The sequence below is a fragment of the Desmodus rotundus genome, chromosome 11 (genome assembly GCF_022682495.2).
Source record: "Desmodus rotundus isolate HL8 chromosome 11, HLdesRot8A.1, whole genome shotgun sequence".
NCBI classification, from domain to species: domain Eukaryota; kingdom Metazoa; phylum Chordata; class Mammalia; order Chiroptera; family Phyllostomidae; genus Desmodus; species Desmodus rotundus.
The window spans coordinates 88517581-88539394 of NC_071397.1; the positions used below are offsets into that span (position 1 = coordinate 88517581).

The window sequence follows — 21814 nt, forward strand, 5'->3', positions numbered from 1 at the left end:
GGGCACGAGCTCCGTGAATGACTGTGCATGAGCACCCGAAGAGACTAAGCTTGGATTTCTCCAAATTTAAAATAAGAAAATAAATGACCATTGAAGTATACCTACCAATCCCAAGATTCCAATGTTTTTTCCCACATGACAATACAAAAGAATACAAAATGTATACATTACTTCAATTTATTGTCTTATCTATCACATCATTGTATTTTCTCTTTAAAAGGAAAACAAAGTATAAAACTATAAAAAATAATCCTGAAAATTATATAATTTTTTCAAAGCATGATATTAAATATGGACCTTTAAAGTGAGACATGCCACGAGGAATCATAAGAAAACGTCAAAGGTGAAAAATGAACATTGATGCTGAAGCCGATTACTGTCACAGTTGTACAATTCGGTGACGTTCGGTACACCCACAATGTTGTGCAACCAACAGTATCTTATTCTCGTATATTTTCATCACCAAAGGGAAACCAGTTCCCATTAAGCAATCACTTCCCCAGCCCCTAGCAACCATTAATCTGATCTGTCTCCGTGGATTTGCCTATTTTGGATATTTCATATAAATAGAATCATACAATATGTGGCCTTTCGTGTCTAGCTTCTTTCATTTAGTATGTTTCAAGAAAAGCCATACTCTTTCGAATTTGAGAAGAAAACAATGCAAATCATAGAAAGATACAACTACAGCTGAGGTAAACGAGTCAGTGCAATTCCACTGCAGAATGCGATTCAAGTTTCCAGGACCGACTGGTGCTTGAACACTGATCAAATGCACAACCCATCTGCAACATTTTAAATGCAGCATAAAAATACAGGACTTCTGTCCTCCAAACTATTAATTGTTCAAAGCAATTTATTTCCATAGGTCAGAGTTTTCATCACAAGCCTATTGGAATGTTGTAGGGAATCAATGCTATTTCCCACTTTATTTCAAATTTATTTCTAGTATAGGTAACCATCTTTTAAAGTTATGAATCGACATAAAGCCACCCAGTTGCCAATTAAATATCCACTGGGTAATTCTACTCTTGACCGGATGTAGTACCTATTATGTTTTCCATTTCTATGGTTTGAGTTCTTTTAACCAAAGAATATGGTTACACCTGAAAGGTATTTCAATTATTCAATGCTCCCCATTTTTGAGCTGAGATACTTTAAAAGAAGTTGAAGAAGTTACTTAATCAAATATAAACTTACTGACCAAAACTACTTGTCATAGGCTGATTAGCAAAACAAGTTTTTTAAAACTATGTACTTAATTCAGGTTTTTTGATCACCTGGTCAGAAAATTGAAGTTATGTGATAAATAAGCAATAATGACAATTAATACAGAAAGGATTCCAATGAAAAAAGCATCTAGGAGGACAGCAAAGGACAGGATCTCGTTTTTTCAACTTCAATCTTTTGAGCAATAACAAGTTACTGCTTCTGTTCTTATATGAGACCACTGAATAAGGAAACAATTAATGTCACTCTTTAACTGGAAGGGGTGTAGAAATCTAACTCTAGGCAGCTCCCCTGCCAACAAATGAACCAACACGTACCAACCTATTTACCTGTTTATGGATATGGTCTGAGAAAAAAATTCTAACAATTTATATTAGAAAAAGGTAAAAAGTTAAACTTGATGAATTTGCTTTTCCTGGGAAAGGATAATTTGACCTGATGATTTGGTCAGTCTTAAGGAGTTCAACAGAAACCCAGTCTTGTTACTTTCAAAAACATACACTATTACCACCACCAGAGCTAGCTCTGTATTGAACAATCATTTCCTAGCCTGATATTTGCATGCAAATAGGCAAATACACCACTGGAGGGGTGCTCAAGATTGTATTGGTGTTAATGAAAAAGAAACATATTTCCCTTGCTTTTTCAGTTCACTTTAGAAATGCTTTTCTTCACAGCAAAGAATATAGACTTCAGTCCAGCAAGTCAAAAAGATAAAAAATATATAAAATAGAAATGTCAATGAGTTTTTACCGTATTTCTATCAAGCATTTCATGAATCATCCCTGTAACCCATTTCTTTGTAGTTCATTAAATTAATGAAAAGTCCTCAATACATAATACATTGGAACATCATTCTGGATACAAAATATCAGTTTTGAAATGTTCTACAGTATTGATTAAAAAAAAAGCACCTCAACATTTCTCTCCATTATATATCTCAAGATGTACTAAAACCTACTTGGCCAAATAATGGGGATTACACATGCAAATAAATATACATATAAACAATGAATTTATAGAATTTCACTACTCACAGCAGTAAAATACTTGTAAAAATTCAGCAAAAGACTGCAGTTTTTGCAAAGGATTTTCAGAACATACCATGCTTAAATTCCTATTTTTCTTTTTAGTATGACCCCAAATTCTTTCCAAAATGCTTATTAGGAATCAAATATTCTAGACATTTTCTGGAGTAGTTTTCTTATATCTAAATCCCTTCCCTTTCTGTAATGAAAAGTAAACCACATTGGGACACATTTCTTTCAAACACCTCCACTCACTCAGCAGTAGCTAAACTTGGAGAACTGCAGTTTTTTCATCCATAAAACGGAAACTTGAAAGGACATCTTTTGAACTTACTTTGATCTTTTAAATCAAAGAAAATAACTCCATACAAGGTGACTGTAAGAAGCCATCCTTCCTCTTCCCTTATTTAGAATGTTTACTACTCTAGAGTTGGCCTCTGCTTACACATCTCACATGTTTTCCTTTGAAATCAGATTTAGCTCAAATCCTAACAAAACCCATACTGAATTATTTTAAACACAATGAACAAGTCACTGGTGAATTGATTTTCTCTACAAGAATAACTCTCTTTCTAGGCCTCACGAGCACGTTAAGTAAAATTACTTAGAACAGTATTTAGCTAACCAGCCAAACACATTCTTTCCATCCAAGACTGGGTCCGGCTTATTGAAAAAATGAGGGTCAACTGTTTTCTTTCTATTGCAATTCTGAACGGCCCCCACTGCAGGTCCCAGTCTTATCACCTGTCAGTGTGGTGTGTCACGCGTGAAACAAACACATCTTTTTAATGTTTGCATAACTATTCCTTAGAAAAAACTTTAAATTAATAAGCCTCATGTCTTCTAAAGTTGAAATGCAAAACTTAAATGTGTTTGGCTTCTAAATGCCAAACATTACATTCAAATCACCAGAGGTAAAAATCTGTATCAATTTACTAGTAAAACTACTCTGTCTCCGAGGGATATGGAAGTCTTATTGAGAACCCCATTATCTTCATACTAAGATCCCGACATCCAATGTTAAGGAATGGTGAATAATAGCAACAATATTGACGGAGTATGTAACGCAGTGTCAAAGACCAAAAAAGATTCTATGCTATTGATAAACCAACAGCTCAACCTTTAAAATCTCTCATTAATAGGGTTGAGAGGATTCCTACAAATAGTATTTGTCTACTTCTACTCTCTTTACTTATCCTAGGAATCTAATACGTTCACATCACTCTGCAACCACCAGACAAGAGAGAGAACAGTAACTAGGCTGAATGTAAGTGCTAGTGACCTGTAAACTGCACTACAATTGACCTTGAACAGAAGAAACACTAGTAATAACAGTACATGAAAATACTAGTAAATATTAGTCTCTAAAAAATGTCCAACCATGGTACCAGTGTATCTTGTCATATGGCTGCAATATTAACACAATATATATCATCTAACTTAATCATGAAATAACTCATCACTTTGGGTTATACATGTATGTACATACACACGGTTACTCACTCCAAGAACACATCATTCAGGAGAACAGCTGGCAGGCATGTCCTAGTCTTTCCTCTAATTCAACAATTTTCAACCGGTGTGCCGCAAGAATTTTTAAAACACACAATACCTGACTATTCAGGCAGGAACACTGACCTCCTTTCCCTTAGATTGTCCAATTTTAAAAAATGACAACAGCCAGGTGTGAATGAATCAAAAGTATACCTATCTTTTTGTCAGATCGGCAAAAAATACATATTTTGGTGTGCTGCAGGAAGAAGGTTCTATGTGCCGTGAGAGGAAAAAGGTTCAAAATCGAGGCTCTTTAAGTTTTCACACTTTACTGTGAACATAATTACGTGAAGGCCTTTGTTAAAACAGATTGCTGGCTCCCACCCCAGAGTTTCGGAGGGAGGAAAGTAGGGAGGGAGGGAGGGAGCGAGGGAGGGAGAGGAGAACTGAAACAGGTCATTCTGGGAAAGGAGGCAGCAAATAAAAGTGAATTCACGTTATTTCCCTCCATCCTGATACTTGCCATTTATCTTGATGGTCAGCAAAGACTAAGAAAACAACAGAGTTCTCAAATGACAATTTACTTGGATGACATACAATCTTTTCATGCTTAAAAGGCTAAATTGTTCCCATTACAAACTTTAGAAAAATAATATTGTTATAAACTCTTTAGCCTTTCAATACCCCTAGGTGGGACTACTTTCAAGAAGACACAGAGGGAACCGAGAGCTAACTAATGAATTTTCCACATTAAAAAAAGAAGTTTAATGCTCACCAATAAAACATGGGTGAGTAATAATCCACAAGCAATTCCTATTAACATGCAGAAATCCACTCTATAGAAACAATATGATTGTGTTTGGGATTTATCAAACAAGTATTAAAGTTTTATTTAAATAAAAGTTTTTCTAAGTTACTGAGCCATATAAAGGGAAATATTAATTTTATTAGAATTTGAACAAATGTTGCACAAAGAACACATTTTTAACAAAATAGTATGGTGGCACAACAAACAAACAAACAAAAAAAACAGCCAAAGGTGTGTAAAAGAAATATAAGGTGGAAAAAATGTCAAATATCTCATGATCCAGTACAGAAACAAGAAGTCTAAACTTAAAACCCAAGGACTTTAAAAAGCACAACCATAAAACAAAAGGTTAATGTTTGTGCTATCCTAACCAGACACATTCTTCAGCAAAACTTTAAAAGGCAGAGCTGTATTTTACAGTATCCGATATCTTATTTCTGACTTTTTCACTGAAAGAGACTGGTTATGTCATCCAGTCACAGCTGAAAAAGAAAGCATACTCACTGAGAAATAAGGATTCTTCTAATTAAAATGACAGGTGAGGCCAATTAATCAGTCTTTAGTGCTATATTTTTCAACTGTAATAAGGCCTTGATTCAACCAAAACAAGTCTTAAACAGTCCAGAATTCTTTTCTAATGCCCAAGGAATGCCTCTGCCCAGCCGGACTGCCATATATGGGAATCAGGAACCTAGTAACAATGGAGCCCTCTCAGGGACAAATGTAGGAAGAAAATATACAATAGGGTTTTGGTATTTTATAACAAGGTAACCTGTCACCATTTCAGACTATCAAATGCCAAAAGTTACTTAAAACAAGTTATTTAAGTACATGTCCCCATCTTTGCCATTTATTTCTAAATACTGATATTCATTTTTTAAATTGACCACATTAGGTTAATACTATTAATCAACTTGAAAACTGTAAGAAAATAGTTCAGGAATAGGCCTTTGAGTATTTCTCTGTCACAGCCTGATCTTTACACAGAGAGGCAACCCCGACTCTTCTGACAGAGAAGCCTATCGAAAATGAACCTGGGACTGCTTTCAGGAGATTGTCAACCACGACGAGCTTCCGCATTGCACGATTGTCATCTCACAGGGACACCAGATTTCACATTTTTAAATGTCTTACAACAACGTAATTGTGATTTTTATAAACATCAAAGAGCAAAAAGTTTAAATGCTTATTAAAAAAGTTAAGGCCTTTGCATTCTGAATATCTGAAATTTATTTACACAATATGCCCAATTCCAACCTAAAATGAGGTATATTTTCTTCTTTACTGATTCTCAAGTACCTAGCAAATAATACCATGAAGAGCTTCAAATTAAAATAAATTCACAGGCTCTCCGCTTGTTTGCTTTGCGTTAACCTGCCCTGTAACACACTGCCACGCGCCTTTGGAGGTGCGTCTCACACAGGAAAGTGGCGCACAGACCCCTCTCTGAATGAGAGCCGTACAAACCTAAGGTGAAAACTTCTTTGTAAATTCCTTTTAAATCACGGTAAACGGCATTACCAGACAGTCAAGACTTTAAATATGTGAGTTTACATCCGAGATCGTCTACGTATCAACTGCATAAGGGGAGCACTAGAAGACATCATCTTCACAGTGATCTTCAGCAATTAAATTTTTAAATCTGAAAAATGTACGTGGCAAGAATGGGAATCAAAGTTTTGCTTTGAATGTATGGGTTGCAGCCCACAGAAAACATGAGGAAATATGTTTGGTCAGGATCTTGTTAGTTTAAGAAGCAAAAAAAATTAAGAACCAAAATATGCACACCATTAAAAATACTAATTCTGAAAATTATGTAGCAAAAAATTAAATCACCCTGTCCAGCAAGTTCCAAAAATTTCACACACCTCAAACATTAAGGCAACTTTTCCCCCACTAAACAGTACTTTATAAAAATATATGTCACTTCAAAACATTATATACATAGTGAAAATAAACTTAGCTAGTTGTAATCTTTAATACATTAATAAAGCGCCACATGTTACAAAGAAGTTACACTGGGTGCTTGCACGCATGTGCAAGTGCAGTTACAGTTTTAAAGGACGGGTTTTAAAACGGAGCGAAGTGAACGTCCTTCTTTCGTGAGTTCTCGGGTCACACACATACATGGCAATGGGATGGCTTCCTCCCGTCTCTCTACGACATTGTAACTGCACTTCTTCAAGTGGTCGGCCATGCTTAGGATGTCGGCAAATTTCCATTCGTTCACAGAACAAAATGCAGTACTGAATCGCCACACCTAAAAGAAAATTCTACTTCAGATTTAAACAAGTCAATTTACAAGTATGAAAACACTCTTCCTGCTCCAACTACACACATTTCTACTGTTAGGAGAAATCTGCAATGTAAACTTTCAAGTGGTTAGCTACAAAACTGAAAAACAGTGAATCCATTCAGATACAAACCTGGCTATCAAATATTTATAGGACAAATCACTTCTATGACATTATGACTTCAATAAATGTAATATAATCAAAAATAAAAGACAAAAATCAATATTAAAAATCACGTCCAACCTGGCTTAATAAGTCATTTTTAGAAAATTATAACCTCATGAATTCAGAACTACTTCCTAAAATTATACATATTGCACACTATTCTTTCCTTCTATCCAACTGCTATATAGAGTTATCAGTAGTCTGGATAGGCAATACAAGTATCATTCTTTATCCATTTTTCTCCCAATCCTATTATGCTATACAGAGCACACTTAAAAATACTACAGAATGCTGTGCCAGGGTACCTTAACTTTCCATTCTTTATACACTAAAGGTACTTAGTAATAATAAATACAGGTGCTGAAATGTTTCTGAAAATTTTTCTGAAAATTTACACAGAAAGAACTTGGGTAAAATGAATTTTATTTTACTCCGTATCATTGTAAAATGCATTTCTGGGCAAATATTCACCTGCTATCCCTGTTTATGTTTCTGCTGGGGAAAATATGGGCTACTTCCCCTTTGGCCACTCAGCAGCTCCAAGTCCTGAAGCACTGTCATCGTGTTACTGTAGCAATGACTGCTATGGCCCCCTCACATCTTTATAATTCAAAATATAAAGTTATCTGGACACAGGTCATAAGTATGAGTGGAGCATGACAGACCTGGGTAACAAGCATGAATGGGACAAGACAAGGCCTCGGCACGCTAGCTAAGCTCATCATAGGCAATGGCTAGTTGGAGCACAGGTGGCAAACACAAGGCCTACAGGCCGAATCCAGCCCTCCACCTTGTTTTATCCGGCCAGCACCTTGTTTCTACCTGGCAGCAGCGCCGAGCTCTCGCTTAACTGTTAAGGAGCAGTTACATTTGCACAGTCCTGAAATTACATTCGGCCCTTTGCAGGTAACCGCGAGGCTGATGTGGCCTCCAGTGGAAATGAGTTTGACACCCTGAGTTAGAAAGATGACACAGAATACACGGTAAAACAGCAGTCACTCTAGGAGGGGAAGTGGGTTTGGGGAGGCCCTCAGCACTCATCAGAGCTTCTCAGGAAATGACGCCAATGACTTCCAGGGTGGCCAGATGCCTTCAAAATTCTGTGTCAACAGAATTACTTTTCAGGTGGCAAAAGAAGTCACCACTGCCTAGCACGTGGGGTACTTACTTGCTGTACTCCTGAGGGTTTGTATCTAGAACCCAAACGGAGTCAGTTGCCAGGAGTCAGTGAAAGTCTAGGGAGTAGCCACCAAGAGGCATGTAGATTACAATGCCCCAAACCCATGAAACTGTGGGAAGAATTAGGAGCTTTTGTGAGACTTCAGCAGAACGAGTCGGCTGAAAGATTCAATGGTGGCAGCCTGCCTACCTACTCCCACACAGAGAGTCTGGTAAAACAAACTCAGGAAAAAATGGACGGCTCCCATTCCCTGATGACAAGGTTTCTTAGTAATGGGCCAATTCCTCATTCAAGTACCCATCAAGCACCTACGTAGTGCCTGCTATATGGCAGGTGCAATGCTAGGCAATAGATATTTTGGTTCCCAGAGTCTTACTTCTCAAGGAACTTTTCGTCTAATGAAGGAAAATGACAATTTATCAGTGAATTTCAAAACAGCGTGTTGAGTGTTTTCGCAGGGATATATAAAGCAGAGGTATTTACAATGGGGCACCAAAAGAACTCAGAGCAGTGAATCCCCCTGCATGTTTCAGAGGGGTCAGAAAGGCTCAATTTGAGGAAGTTAAGAACTGAAGAGTCAGCAGGACACAGCAAGAGGATGAAGATCACAAGCTTGAGAGGCAGGTTCCCTAGGTCTGAAGTCACAGAGACTTGGACAAGTTACTGAAATCTCTCTAAACCTCAGTTTCTTCTTCCATAAAATAGGGACAGTGGATTAAAGAAATTAACAAAGGTAAAATGCGTATTAGCCCACTGCCTAGCACAGTGTAAGTGCTCAAATGTAAGCATCAGAGACAGCACCCTCAAAGGCCTTCGGCAACTGTAAGCAAATGAATGTGGCTGGGGTATAAAGTGGCAAGAGGAAACTGAAGAGGTAGGGAAGGACAAGATTATAAAAAACCTTCAATGTTTCTTTAAGGAACCTGTCTCTATCCCAGGGCAATGGACATTTAAAGAGTTTTTAAGCACTGCAGTGTAAGAACTTCATTTAAGAAAATACTTGTCCTTCTGGTTCTTATGTAGAGATTATGCTGAGGAGGAACACAACTGGAAACAGAAACCCAGTTAGGCGGAGGCTACTGCAGGAATCCAGGAGAGAACTAAAGGTGGGACCGAACTAGGGAAGTGGTAGTAGAAACAGTAGAACAAACCTGAGAGCAACGAGGAAGGGAAACGCAGTAACACTTTGTGATTACCAGGATACGGAAATAAAGGGGCAAAATGAAGCCAACCTTAAGTCCCAAACTCCTAGTTTAGGCAATTTGGTAAAAGATAATGCCACTTTCTGGGATTGAGAGAGAGAGAAGTGGAATAAACAGGTTGGACATGTTGAGTTTGACGAAGCTGTGAAATAACCGAGTGCAGATGTCCAGCACATGCTGGTACAACAGATAAGGCTCTGAATGGTCTGGACGGAGCTAAAGTGGCCAGGATACAGATGTGTGAGTAATCTGCATTAAAGGTGGCAATTTAAACACCAAGAGTAGACACAGTATTCTGCAGGACTAGAACCCCAGAAAACAGTTCATCTCATAGGTCCGTAGTAGTGGATAGAGACAAAAAGAGGCCAAGAGGAACATACTCAGAATGTTCCATCCCAAATGGGAGAAAGACACCAAGTCATCTGGAAAATGAAAATACACACCGATAACACACGTTCACGCAGCAAGTATGAAAAGTATGGGACTTTCTGCCGCCAGAATTCCTTCTTGGATAAAAGAATCATAAAATAATTAGTGTGTTCATTTACTGGTCAAAGCCTTAGGAGAGCAAAGAAGCAGAGGCAGAACTCTGAAAATGGGAGTGATGAGTGGCTGTGAGAGAAAACTAAAGATGGCAAAATCAAAACAGCCAAAAATCTGAGCCCCCGCAACCAATGTGAGTTTATCAAATTTTTCTCCACTTAGTAAAATGCAAAAGTTTTGTATGAAAATACCTACAATCAAAGATACCTGTAATACCTTCTAGTTTCTGTGGGATAGTGCCTCAGACAAAAGCTGGGCAAAAAGTAGGGTATCACAGGAGAAAAACGGTGGAGCCAGGATTTGTTCCCAGGTCTGCCTACATCCCCAGCTCCGGCTTCCAACATGCAACACTCCCTTTCCCTGCACTAAACCCAGCGTCCCCATCAACAACAGCAAATCCTTCTGCCCCATTCTTACCTCACTTCAACATACTACATACCTGCATCCACCCTTTATGTCCACTTTCCCCAAAACTCCACTGGTCACTTCCCAGGAACAGTAGTCCCAACTTTTTCTCATCTCTCCCTATTTAAGTTCTATGAAACCACCAAGTCCTAAGAAAGAAACTGCCAAGAATGAAAAGAAAATGCCAGTTGTAAGCAGTAAAAAACCTTCTTGCTTCTCCCATTGCCCTATGGTGACAATGTTTCAGATGGGGCCCAAATGAGAAGGTAGTTGACACAGCCGCAAACAAACGGCAGTGTTACAGAAGAACTAAAGGGGCGCAGAACTGCTCAACTAAACGAAGAGCAGGGGCCTCTGCCATGCTAGATTACAATCTCGTTGTAGGGTGTCTGCAGTAAATGTGTGATTATGACAATGCTAACTATCCCAGTTTTTCATTAATTACCATTACACACACAAAAAACCAGTATGTTGTCATATTAAGTTTTAAGGATGATCAATATTAAAAAATTAATTGTATTAATTCAGCCACATTAGTAAGTGCCTATTTTATGTCAGATAAGGAGATAACACAGTTAACATTGAACCAACCTTTTCTTTTATCTGCCATGATGACCTTCCTTCTGGATACTTCCGTTTCCCCCACTGCAGTACGACCATTCCGCGAGACTGCAGCAGGCTGCCACACACGTCCCTCATTAACTTGGACACACGTGACAGCTGGCACAGACTGAAGCCATCCAGGAAGCCTGCGATATGCTGCAGAACCTCGAAGGGAAGACTACTCAGATGGTCGCTATGGAATCCCAACACACAGTTTCTAGCAGGCTCTACTAATACTGTAGATACACATGGCTGAACTCCAAATGACCTCAAATGGCGGTCGTGTATGATCTTTGCTCCTTGTGTTGATGGGCAAAATCTACGCTGAGAATAGGTACAACCATAATACGCTAAAGGACACCTCTGTTCCATCCAGCCATTGAGGCCAGCATGAATGTCACCATGCACATTCTTAAAATGCGAAGAAAATTCTCTTCTCCTAAATAACTGTCCACAGACAAATGTAAACATTGAACGTTGCTTGGGTTGGTACCTAGCGACACATTCCAATACTAAATCTAGCCCAAGTGTCTGAAAAGGACTGGGATTTGAAAGCTGTGGGTTGGCGTGATCACAAGCTGAAGCTGAAGCTATTTCCCCAACCATTGTATTTGTAGCTAATATTGCAGATGGAAGTGAGAAGGTCTGAGTTCCAAAGTCAATGTGACAAACATCAACCATGCGACTATCAGATATGCCCCTCCCCCCTGGAGAATCTCCTAGACAGAACAGCAGTGCTGCTGTGATGAGATCTATTCCTTGGAGACCCATTGGATCTTCGGCAACTTCCAAATCTGATGTATCTACTGCTTTATCTTCCCTTGGTTTAGACCAACATACATTAGAAAGAAATTTGAATGAAGGAGGTTGACTGAGAGATAAGACATCCACATTCCTCAAGTCCCCCAAGTCTACTTTTCTCCAACGCAATTCTCCTTCATCCTCATCATCTGATATGAGGATATGCTGAACGGTGCCATTGGGCAAAGCATTAGATGGTATTACTTCCTTAAGTTGTGCTGCTACTGAAGGTGAACTGGAAGACTTTGAAGTACCATCTGATGCTACACATTCTCCATTTGTTAAGTTACTTTCTTCTGAATCACCATGTAAATTCTGATTCTGATCTATGACCTGTGTACATACATTTTCCAAAGGAAGGCCATTACAAAGAGCAGACGTGCCATAAGAACTGGTATTCAAGTCACACAATAAATCACTTGAACCATTTTGTTCCAACGGGGAGTCATGACTTGGGTCATTATGGTCAATACCACCCACTGCTCCTATCTCATCCTCAGAAAGATGGTCTTGGTCTTTCAAGTTCCTGTTCTGTAAGCTTTCTCTGGCATTTTGCTCTTCATTCACTTCACTTGGAGAAGCACAAAGGCTCGTACTTAGCATGCCAATGTCTCTTGTGGCGGTGTTCAGGATATCTAAAGCAGCAGCCAAACTTCTGGTTGTTTCTACAGTAGCTTGATAAAGTGCACCATAAGATTCTTCATCAACAGACACCAAACCATTAGCATGTGGTATCTCTGGAAGAGCTGATTTAACTGATATTTGTTCTCTAGGTTCTGATACTTTATCAGTCGCTTTTGACATCATGGTGGCTACTTTGAGAGATTCTAAGAGCATCCTTTGGTCTTGAAGGGCCAAGGCCATATCTAACTGTGCCACTTCATCCACATCTCTGCTTAGATTTTCATATGACTTCCGATCTGCATAACTCACTGGCCATCGGTTCCACTCCATAGTGCAGCACACCACACTCGCAGGACATGTTTCCAGATGTTCAGCCACTTTGTTACGAGCCATTGTAAACGGACATCCAAAGTCACTATTTAAGCACGGCACTCGTTCAAATGGACATAAAAGTCGATGCTCATCAGCTTTACAAGAATGGAAGACTGCTCCACAAACCAACGGACAGCCAATCAGGTCGCAGGAAATCCCAGGCTCTGGTCTGGTCATACACCGTCTACTGACACAGTTCACACAGTGTGAGTGCTGCAGCTCCTCCTCCATAATGGCCAGTCCGGTTCTGGTTGTTAAGACAGAAAGAAGATAGTAAGTTAGGCAAAAAATGGTCAATTTTAAAATTATTTGATAATACAAATCAAATCACGAAGATGTATTGCCTTATTTTAGAATGAAATATACATAAAGTTTATTTTACAAATAATCTATCCATCTACAAACTTAAGCATTTCAAGTAAATATTCAGTACTTTAACTAAAATGTCATAAAAGTTCATTTTTATAGTCCAGATAACAATTGCTTCAAAGGGCAATAGTTACAAAACAAAATACTTAAATTCCAGTATACTGTGTAGTCAATACTGCCAAAAATGAGCTAATGTATACATTTAACTTTAAATTTAGAGACTGCTTTAACTTTTACCTTTTTAATTTCAACTAAACTGATTCTGATGTACCCCAAATTCAGAGACCTCATCATATTCCTAAAGGAGAATAATCTGAATTTCAAAAAAATACTTAACTAAAGCTTTATTAGAAGTTTCCTTTTTATTCCCTCTGTATATGAGTTAAAGATTTCATCTATTGATCTCTCCTTCTATATATGTCTTAATAAATTCTACAACAAATCAATAAATAAGCCTTAATTAAAACATACAAAGAATTCACCCAGAAAATACAAGTTCTGACTCCATGTCTGTTGGCAGTGGACAAATCATGTACTTGTCAGGGCTACAGTTTCCATTCATTCATTAAAATAAACATCTATTTATTGTCTAACAACCACATACTAGACACTGTGTTTGGTGTGGCAATATAAACATTAGAAAGACACAGTGCCTCCTCTCAAGGAGCGACGTAGCAGGACATCAAAGGGTAAAAATCATATCACATTATTCTGTGATCAGTATGACAGAAGTAAAATGTCAATACAAGAAGATGATAATCAGTAATGGTAGGGACTAGAGAAGAATTCACAGGAATCTTGAAAGGAGAGAAGTCTTAAGGCAAGGATGGGGAGAAGTTTAGTAAGGAAGGGAGGCATTCAGTGCTGAAGTAACAGCATAAGCAAATGTAGAAAAGCAAGAATTGGCAAAACATGTTCACGGAACTTCAAGTTTCCTAGTGCTGCTGGTTCACAATGCAAGGTAACTGTGAGAGGTGAGGCTAGACAGGAATAAAGCAAATCATGAAGACTATACTGAATGCTACTCTAAGGAATTCAGACTTTAATGTAAAGTCACTGAGAATTTTAAACAGGGAAATGGTATCTAGAAAATAACATGAGGGGATTACAGATACCTAATGGTCTTTCCTGCTTTTATCAAATTTTATATAAAAATAAGAGAAAGCATCAGCACAACATACTGATTTAATTCCCGGGCCTTTTCAATGTTTCTTTTTTTTTCCTGTAATATTCAACTTTTTTATTGGCTTGCTCTTATTAGTAGTAAAAACTTAAAAGACTATTTTTATCTTTAAAAACCTAAATAATAAAGCAACATCCCCCAGAAGAAAAACAAAAAATTATCCAAAAACCCTTCTAATCTCCCCAAAACTCTGTAGCCCTCTAATCTGGCTTTTACGCCTCCCACCACTAGTTGAAGCTGCGCACCTCAGATGCTCCGTGCGAAATCCAAAGGGCGTTTTTTTCCAGACCCCATCTTTCTTGGGCATTGTATCATGTTGACTAATTCCTCCTTTTAAACTATTATTTTTTCTTAGTTTTCTTGATGTCACATCTCCTGGTTTCCCCCCTACCTCTTAAACTCTTCTACAATACTACTCTTTTCCAGGCACCCATGTCACTGCTTGCTCATTCTTCTACACATTCTCTCCCTGGGTGTTCTCAATTTCTCAAACACTTCAATGCGCACCAATATTCTGAAAACTCATCTATACCTTCTGCCCAGCTCCCTCTTCCAAACCAGATCTCTCTACAGCTAAGTACTCATACATCTCTCCTGTATAAGGCACAGGCAATTCATCTCAACATTTCCCAAGTTAAAGTGCATTGCAGTAGATAATAATTTTCTGAATAAGATGCTGATTATTAGCCTATTTAGCCTATTTTCTTCACTTCAGTGCATACAAGACTGCTAGCTCTTTAAAATATTTTTCCATAAACTCTAACTTGTTTCCAGGTGGCTAATGTAAACTAATTACTCCCCAAATTGCTGTTTCTTTTTCTTAAGTCAGGGTTTGATTTTCTTCAAACTAAAAACAAAAACAAAAGTCTACCAATTATTGATAGACCTTTTGTTAAGTAGAAAAGTTATGAGCTGATCTTATTGTGCTTAATGATGTCAGGGGTGGGAAGGAGGCACACATTTATCAACAAAACTATTTTTTAAACTTTAAAAATTGAAAATTATGAGTTAAATATTCTTTTTAAAATATTTTATTTATTGATCTTAGAGAAACAGAGGAAGAAAGAGAGAATAAGAGTGAGAGAGAAAGAGAAAGTGACATTGATTTGTTGTTCCACTTATTTATGTGTTCATTGGTTGTACGTGCCCTGACCCAGGACCAATCCCGAAACCTTGCCATACCGGGAGGACGCTCTAACCAACTGACCTACTCGGTCAGGGCTAAATATACTTTTGAATATTTAATCCTACAAATTGCATAGGTAATGACAGAACCTATAAATTATAAAGACATGCTAAAAGAGACATAATAATAGAAATGACAGATTAATCGTGAAAAACATTTGTAAATTAAGCAGAAATTTAAAAAGAAACTTTATTAAGAATTAAGACAAACTTTTCTGAGTGATTAGATTGTGAAAACAGCTGTAGCATTCTCATTTTGCAACCAGACTGAGTTCATCTCACATGCTGAAATAAGCCTGTTACTAAGAGAGAAACCCAAACATACAAGCAGTTCTAAAAGAAGTGACCACTGCTCTCAGAACTGGTAGGGGCACTTCACGTTGTGCACAGATCACATGACCTCACCGACAGAACACAGCTCAAAAACCACACTTAATTCAAAAGTATTAAAAATAACTACTGTTACAAACAACTGAATTAAATGCAAAAGAGCAACAACTCTGAAAGGTAGAGGCAGAAGGCTCTCAAGCTTCAAAATAAACAGCTTCCTGCATACTACTCTACTCCGAATAAGAAAAATGTCAAAAATGAAAACAAAAACATCTGCAGCAACAAGTCCAAAATATTTATTATTCCTTGAAGTAGACTTAGAGAGAAGGAAAAAACACGAATTATGTACCTATTTTGTCCCTTACATATGTCTCATCACCTAATGTCACAATCCCTATAACAACCCAGAGGAAACTGAGCTTCAGAAAGACTATTAAGACCTGCCCAAGGCCATCTACCTAGTGAGTGGCAGAGCTAGGGTTCAAATCCATATCTGACCAACGCACATGGACAATAACAGGTATGTTTACTTATAAACTGTTTAAATAAAATAAGGCAGCACTTCAGTAACTGGCAATGCAATTTTAAGATGTTATTTGAGGAATGGAGATTACACAACTTTGCTTGTAGTTTATTCCAACACAATCACCCCTGTGGTCAGGAACTGAATGAGACAGAGATGGTCCTGCCTCCTTTTTGGTCCTTTCTAATTATGATAGCACATGATTTTGCTTTGAATACAGCAGTTTTAAATTATTTAATCAATAACTAACTTTCATAATGCTTATTGTAAACATACAGAATATAAATCGAACAATTCTTAAAATAGTTGTACAAAGAAGGAATCAAGTTTAATTCTATTTTACTACTAAATATATTAAGAAATAAGAATATGTACTAGATAATACCCAAAGAATGATCTGGGGATACAAGCCTTCGCTTCAGAACTTGAAACTTCCAGAGTCATCCTCTTTCTAACCAAGATCACTATTATCCAATTAGATATGCCTCACATTGCTCCTAAATCCTGTGAAACAGGTTCAAAACGTCAACCCCTGTTCTATCAGTTAAACAGTGACACAGCAGGCCCAGCAGAAAACAAGCTGCTAAAATTGAGGTTTCAAGTTCAAGTTGAGCTTAATTTAAAACTCCTCAATATTAAGAATTTTTTTAACTCTCTAGAAGAAGAATCTTAACATTTCAAACAATGGAAAAGTTTCACTAGACGAGAAAATATCTGTGACTGATTAAGTGCTTTACAGTAGACTCAATTTTCTCTAAGAGAAATTCGTGGCCAACTCATACGCTGTGGCTGACAAGCAATCCATAAAAATAGTTTTAAGACACGGCATTTTCCCATATGATGAAATTAGGCCTTGTCACTTAAGGCTATTTCTAGACTTGAAGATATGGCCCTCAAAAAAAAATTATTTATTTTTCCAGATTCACTAAAATATGTAAGGTGATAAATCAATAAAACATTGCAAATTAGCACAATTTTAAAATATGCTAAATCAAGTCACCCAAAGTACTCACACAGCTTGCTGCCTCAGGTTGTTCTTAATGTCCTCTTCTGCCTCCAAGACACACACACACACACACACACACACACACACACACACCCCTCTTTCCCTCCCCAACTGCTGCCTGAAGTCTGTGTCTCAGTTTAAATGTTACGTTTCCCCACACCCAAAGGCAAAGGATGAAGCCCATGTTATACTACATGGTCGTTACTCACTGCATTATTCCTTGGTAATACTAGTCACAACTCTCAGTAAACCATTATCCTGTTGAATACCTATCTCCACAAGAAAACTCTATGCGTCATGAAGGAGGCAGGACCATCTCTGTTTCATTCAATTCTGTGTTCCCTGTATTCAATGGGTACTTACCTTAAACAAAAGAATTATAATAAAAGAAATAACCAACTGGATTCCAAAACAAAATGAGATTCTTGATTTCATAGAAAACTACATACTTCACAGAAAGATACAACCTTGTAGGTCTAGTACTGGACAATGAAATTGAATCAAAATTACCTCATTGTACCAGCTATAGAAAGTCAACAGAGACCAAACACTGTTTGAGCACCTAGGTCACGTGTTCCAGGCATTAGACATGAAGATAATTTATCCATCCAAAAAAGCAAACCAAAGGAGAAAGAAAATTAAAAAATGTTAATTCCAATCTTCCACTTTTCTAAATCTTAGAAAATAATAGTAATAAAAGGCACAGAAGGGAACATTTACCTGTATACTGTTCCACAATTTTAATTCCCTAACCATCAGTCTGGTTACTGGCTACTGAATACAGAGGCCTCAGCTGCAAAAAGGAAAGCAGGGGGGAAGTGTCTGCTCATGTGCAGATGCTGAGTAGGCACAGGGTGAGGAAAAGAAGCTCTGAAAAGAAAGTGGTATCAGTCTACTGCTTAATATTATAATTAACATGGTAGTAGATGGAACAGAAAAAAAAATATTGCTTCACTGTAAGGCTGAAATGGAACTAGACTTGTTCAATCAAGTTAACCATTACGAGTCAGTCTACAATGAAAATCAGCTTTGGCAATGAGTTCTGAGCCCCTCCCTAAGTCTCATCCTTTTTGTACAGTCAAAGGTACCGCTGCACGGCGCACAAAATCACTTGCTGCCTTACTTGTGAGCACCCGGCACTCAGTTTTTTAAAGAGTACAGTAAATCTATAACCTCCATTGGACAGCTTATTTCCCTGATTTATAAAAGCGGTGAGGGTAATTAGACAAGACTGAAAATCTACTATCAAAACTCACAACTCAAAGCACAAGCTTTCCTGATGAGTCCAAAATAGCTAAAAGGGTTACACTGTACACATTCTCTCATTAAATTTCAGTTCTGACTTCTTTTTATTTATAGTATCATGACCTAGTTATATGCAAATTTTTTCAAGTGTTTAGCCTTCCAATTATAATATAATCAAAACTTACATTTTTCATTTCTAAATATAGTCATGAGGAGCTTCCAAAGTGAAAGTTCTAATTATTTGCCATGCTCTCCACTAAGAAAATGCAATTATTAAAGACTTACATCAGAAATTAAAATAAAACGTATTAAATATTTAATACTGGGACCAGAATCTATTTAATACTCAGATAAAAATGATCCACCCAAATAGTGGAACTCAGCTTATTACCATGGGCAGCATGGCAGAGGGGAATGGGCTTCAACGGCATTTCAGCTCTGTGACCTTGCAGCAATTACTGTGAAAACAACACTGAACTCTACAAAGGCTGGTTACTACTAATGTGCGTGACCAGTAGGGTACAAACATGTTTTCCTCAGAAGACAGATGTACTTCACTTTACACAACCATTTATATACACAGAGCTATGTATAAATATATTTTAAATCAGGTCATTTATACTTTTAAAGCTTTTAAAAAGCAATCATATGAGGAACTACCTAATGCTAACATTACCTGCTCTACAAAAAAAGACACACCCTTTTTGTAAAGGATTTTCCCAGAATGAGTTTTAATCCATGCATGCTTATCCATGCTAAACTACCTAGCTATCTGCAATGTGAAAAACCACCAGTAGAAGGCCAGTGGCACCAATTTCATCAAACTGAATTTGAAATTAAATAGTGTTTTATATAGCTTTTTGAGTGAAGACCTTAACATCCAGGAATTCTATGAATACAATGTCATTTTAGAGCACTCCTTTAATGAAACAGACAGTCGTAGTAACTCAGTTAAAAAATTAACACCAAAACCATGCAGAGTAGCACAAGGCCTATCCCATGAAAAGTCACATTTTAGTAGCATACTATATCAAATAGTAAACACTTTAACAATGCCTATTTTAATAACCTTAAAGTACCTCCCTAACAATATACATTATCTCAAAATATGTATGATTGCTTTTTGATAGTGTATTTTATTAGGGCATTTTGTATTTTAAAAATGTCTTTAGTGCTAGACATGGAGAAATATTGAAATTACATACCTAGTACACTTGGAATGCATGAAAGTTTGCCTATATAGGAAACTTCAACTCTCTAATAACACTCACAAAACTCCGCCCACTAACATTTCCAGAATCATAAAAAAAGCTATGTCACTGCATTAAAGTACCAGATAAAAACAAACTGTCACCTTAAAAAGTTAGCAAAACACCACCTAATCCCCAACCTTCTGTAGTAAGAAACAATGACTAAGCATAAATTATAGTGATTCAGCTAAAATCTCATACTGGAAAAATCGAACCCTGAGAAAAAATCCTAAACGTACATTTTATCCTACCTACCCTATTCCTTTTGCCATGTCTACAACTGGACTGCTTTGGAAAACCTTGACAAATATGAGCAAAGGCCAAATCTGTTCATATAAATTACTAGGTCTCTGAAAGACACAACACAGCATTGAAATGTGGCAAACAAAAATTAAAGTTTGGGAAGTTGGGGGTTTTGCATTTACAGAGTTTTAAGTTAATCTACACTGCTATCAGGATGCCCATAAATAACTGCATCTTGGATCAGACTCAACAAAGTAATTACGGAATAAAAGGTCAATTCCTTCCCAAGCATCTTTTATCTCGGACTTATGACATGGCTGAGAAAGAAAAACAAGAGAGGGGCAGAGAGGAGTGGAGTACTGTAAGAACCACGGTAAACAACGCACTGTTCTGCCAGCTCCATTCTCCCAAATACACACGCTAAAAACACACTCCAAGGAGATCGCTTTGAATTCACCGTGCACTCTATGGCCTCATTCCAAGCAATGTACTTGCATGGGACAGGACACAGATAACTTGGGAATGGTCATACTCCTTAGAACTATGAAATCAGTTAGTTTCCCTTTAATAAGGACTAAGGCTAAGAAAGACTAAGCTTCTCACTTCCATGAATGGAAAAGTTACCAACTTCACACATCCCGTGGAGACAGTTGAAGATGTCTCCCCGTCTGACTTTAACCTGTTTGTTCCCCCAAAGAAGCCAGGTTTCTAACCCGCGAAAGAAAAGAGAAACCGGGTTTTCGAGGTTCTTGGGGTTTCCCAAGTTTCCTTCACCCCTCCCCAACACATAAACAAGCAAGTCAGGGTGACTCGGGGGTCGGTCCCCGGGGTCTGGGTCGCCATTTGCAGTCAGTCTCTGCGGCTGGCTCGCCAGGAGGATCCGCGCGGACCCCACGCCGCGGACGCCCACTCGGCGCGCCGGGACTGCGCCAGGGGACGAGAGGGTCGGCGCAGGGCCGTGTTCACTCCGCCCCAGGCCGGGCCGCGGAGCCCACGGCTGTCTCCGACTTGGCCGCGGGCCTCGCACGGCCCGGCCGCCGCCTCCATCCCCGGAGCAGCCCCGGCCGCGCTGGCCTCCCCTGCGGGCCTCCTGACACTCACCGGCAGGCGCTACCGAACCGCGGCCCAGGCCCTGGCCGCCGTGGCCGCTGTGCCCGGCTGCTTCGCGCTGTCCCAGAGCCGCTCCGCGCCCCACACCCCCAGGCGGTCCGCCTCCTAGTTGCCTGTCTGCCCCGCCGGGGAGCCGCCTTTTCTCTTCCCTTCTTCTCCTCCTCCTCCAGTAACTCGGCCTCCTCCCCAGGCAGCCGCCCCCCTCGGGCGCCCCGCCCCACTCGGCTGCGCCCCGCCCACCTGGCCTGACTTCGCCCAGGAGGCGGTGGCCGCGGAAGCAGCGGCAAGCCTGGCGGAAGCGCGCACGCTGAGACCGGCGGGGACGCGCGCGCTGAGCCCGGCGGGGACGCTCACGCCGAGGTCGGCGGGGTCGCGCACGCTTCCCGCTGGTACTCTAGGCGACGTGGCTTGGGAGTCGGTATGGAGGTCCCTTGGCTACTACTGGCCCCTTCATGTCTCCTCTGGGCAGTGCTTCCAGTTCCTGTTAGGTTGTAGAATCTCGTATTCCTGTAATTTTGGAATTGGGGAAACAGGCCCAAGTAGAGTGAATTATTTACCTCCCTGAAGTCCAGGAGCAGCAGCCCAGATCCCTTCACTCTCCGTGCAGTGCTCTTCCAGTTA

At 39.0% G+C, this 21814-nt stretch overlaps 1 protein-coding gene across 1 annotated transcript; it reads right to left on the reverse strand.

Moving 5' to 3' along the window:
• Positions 1 to 283: 283 nt before the first annotated feature.
• FBXO30 (F-box protein 30) lies at positions 284 to 21371 on the reverse strand. The gene is made up of 3 exons (XM_053914055.2): positions 21185 to 21371; positions 10941 to 12996; positions 284 to 6820 (listed from the first exon to the last, which is right to left on the reverse strand). Exons 2-3 carry the CDS (start codon positions 12978 to 12980, stop codon positions 6617 to 6619), a joined length of 2244 nt encoding a protein of 747 aa, XP_053770030.1. The 5' UTR covers positions 12981 to 12996; positions 21185 to 21371; the 3' UTR covers positions 284 to 6616.
• Positions 21372 to 21814: the final 443 nt, after the last annotated feature.

What these genes read in the sequence shown, in the direction of transcription:
- FBXO30 (XM_053914055.2), bottom strand. Translation starts at nt 12,980, where the DNA reads ATGGAGGAGGAGCTGCAGCACTCACACTGTGTGAACTGTGTCAGTAGA. An exon ending in CATGGCAGATAAAAGAAAAG is followed by an intron (nt 6,821 to 10,940) that starts GTTGGTTCAATG and finishes ATTTTCTTTTAG; the next exon opens with GTGTGGCGATTCAGTACTGC.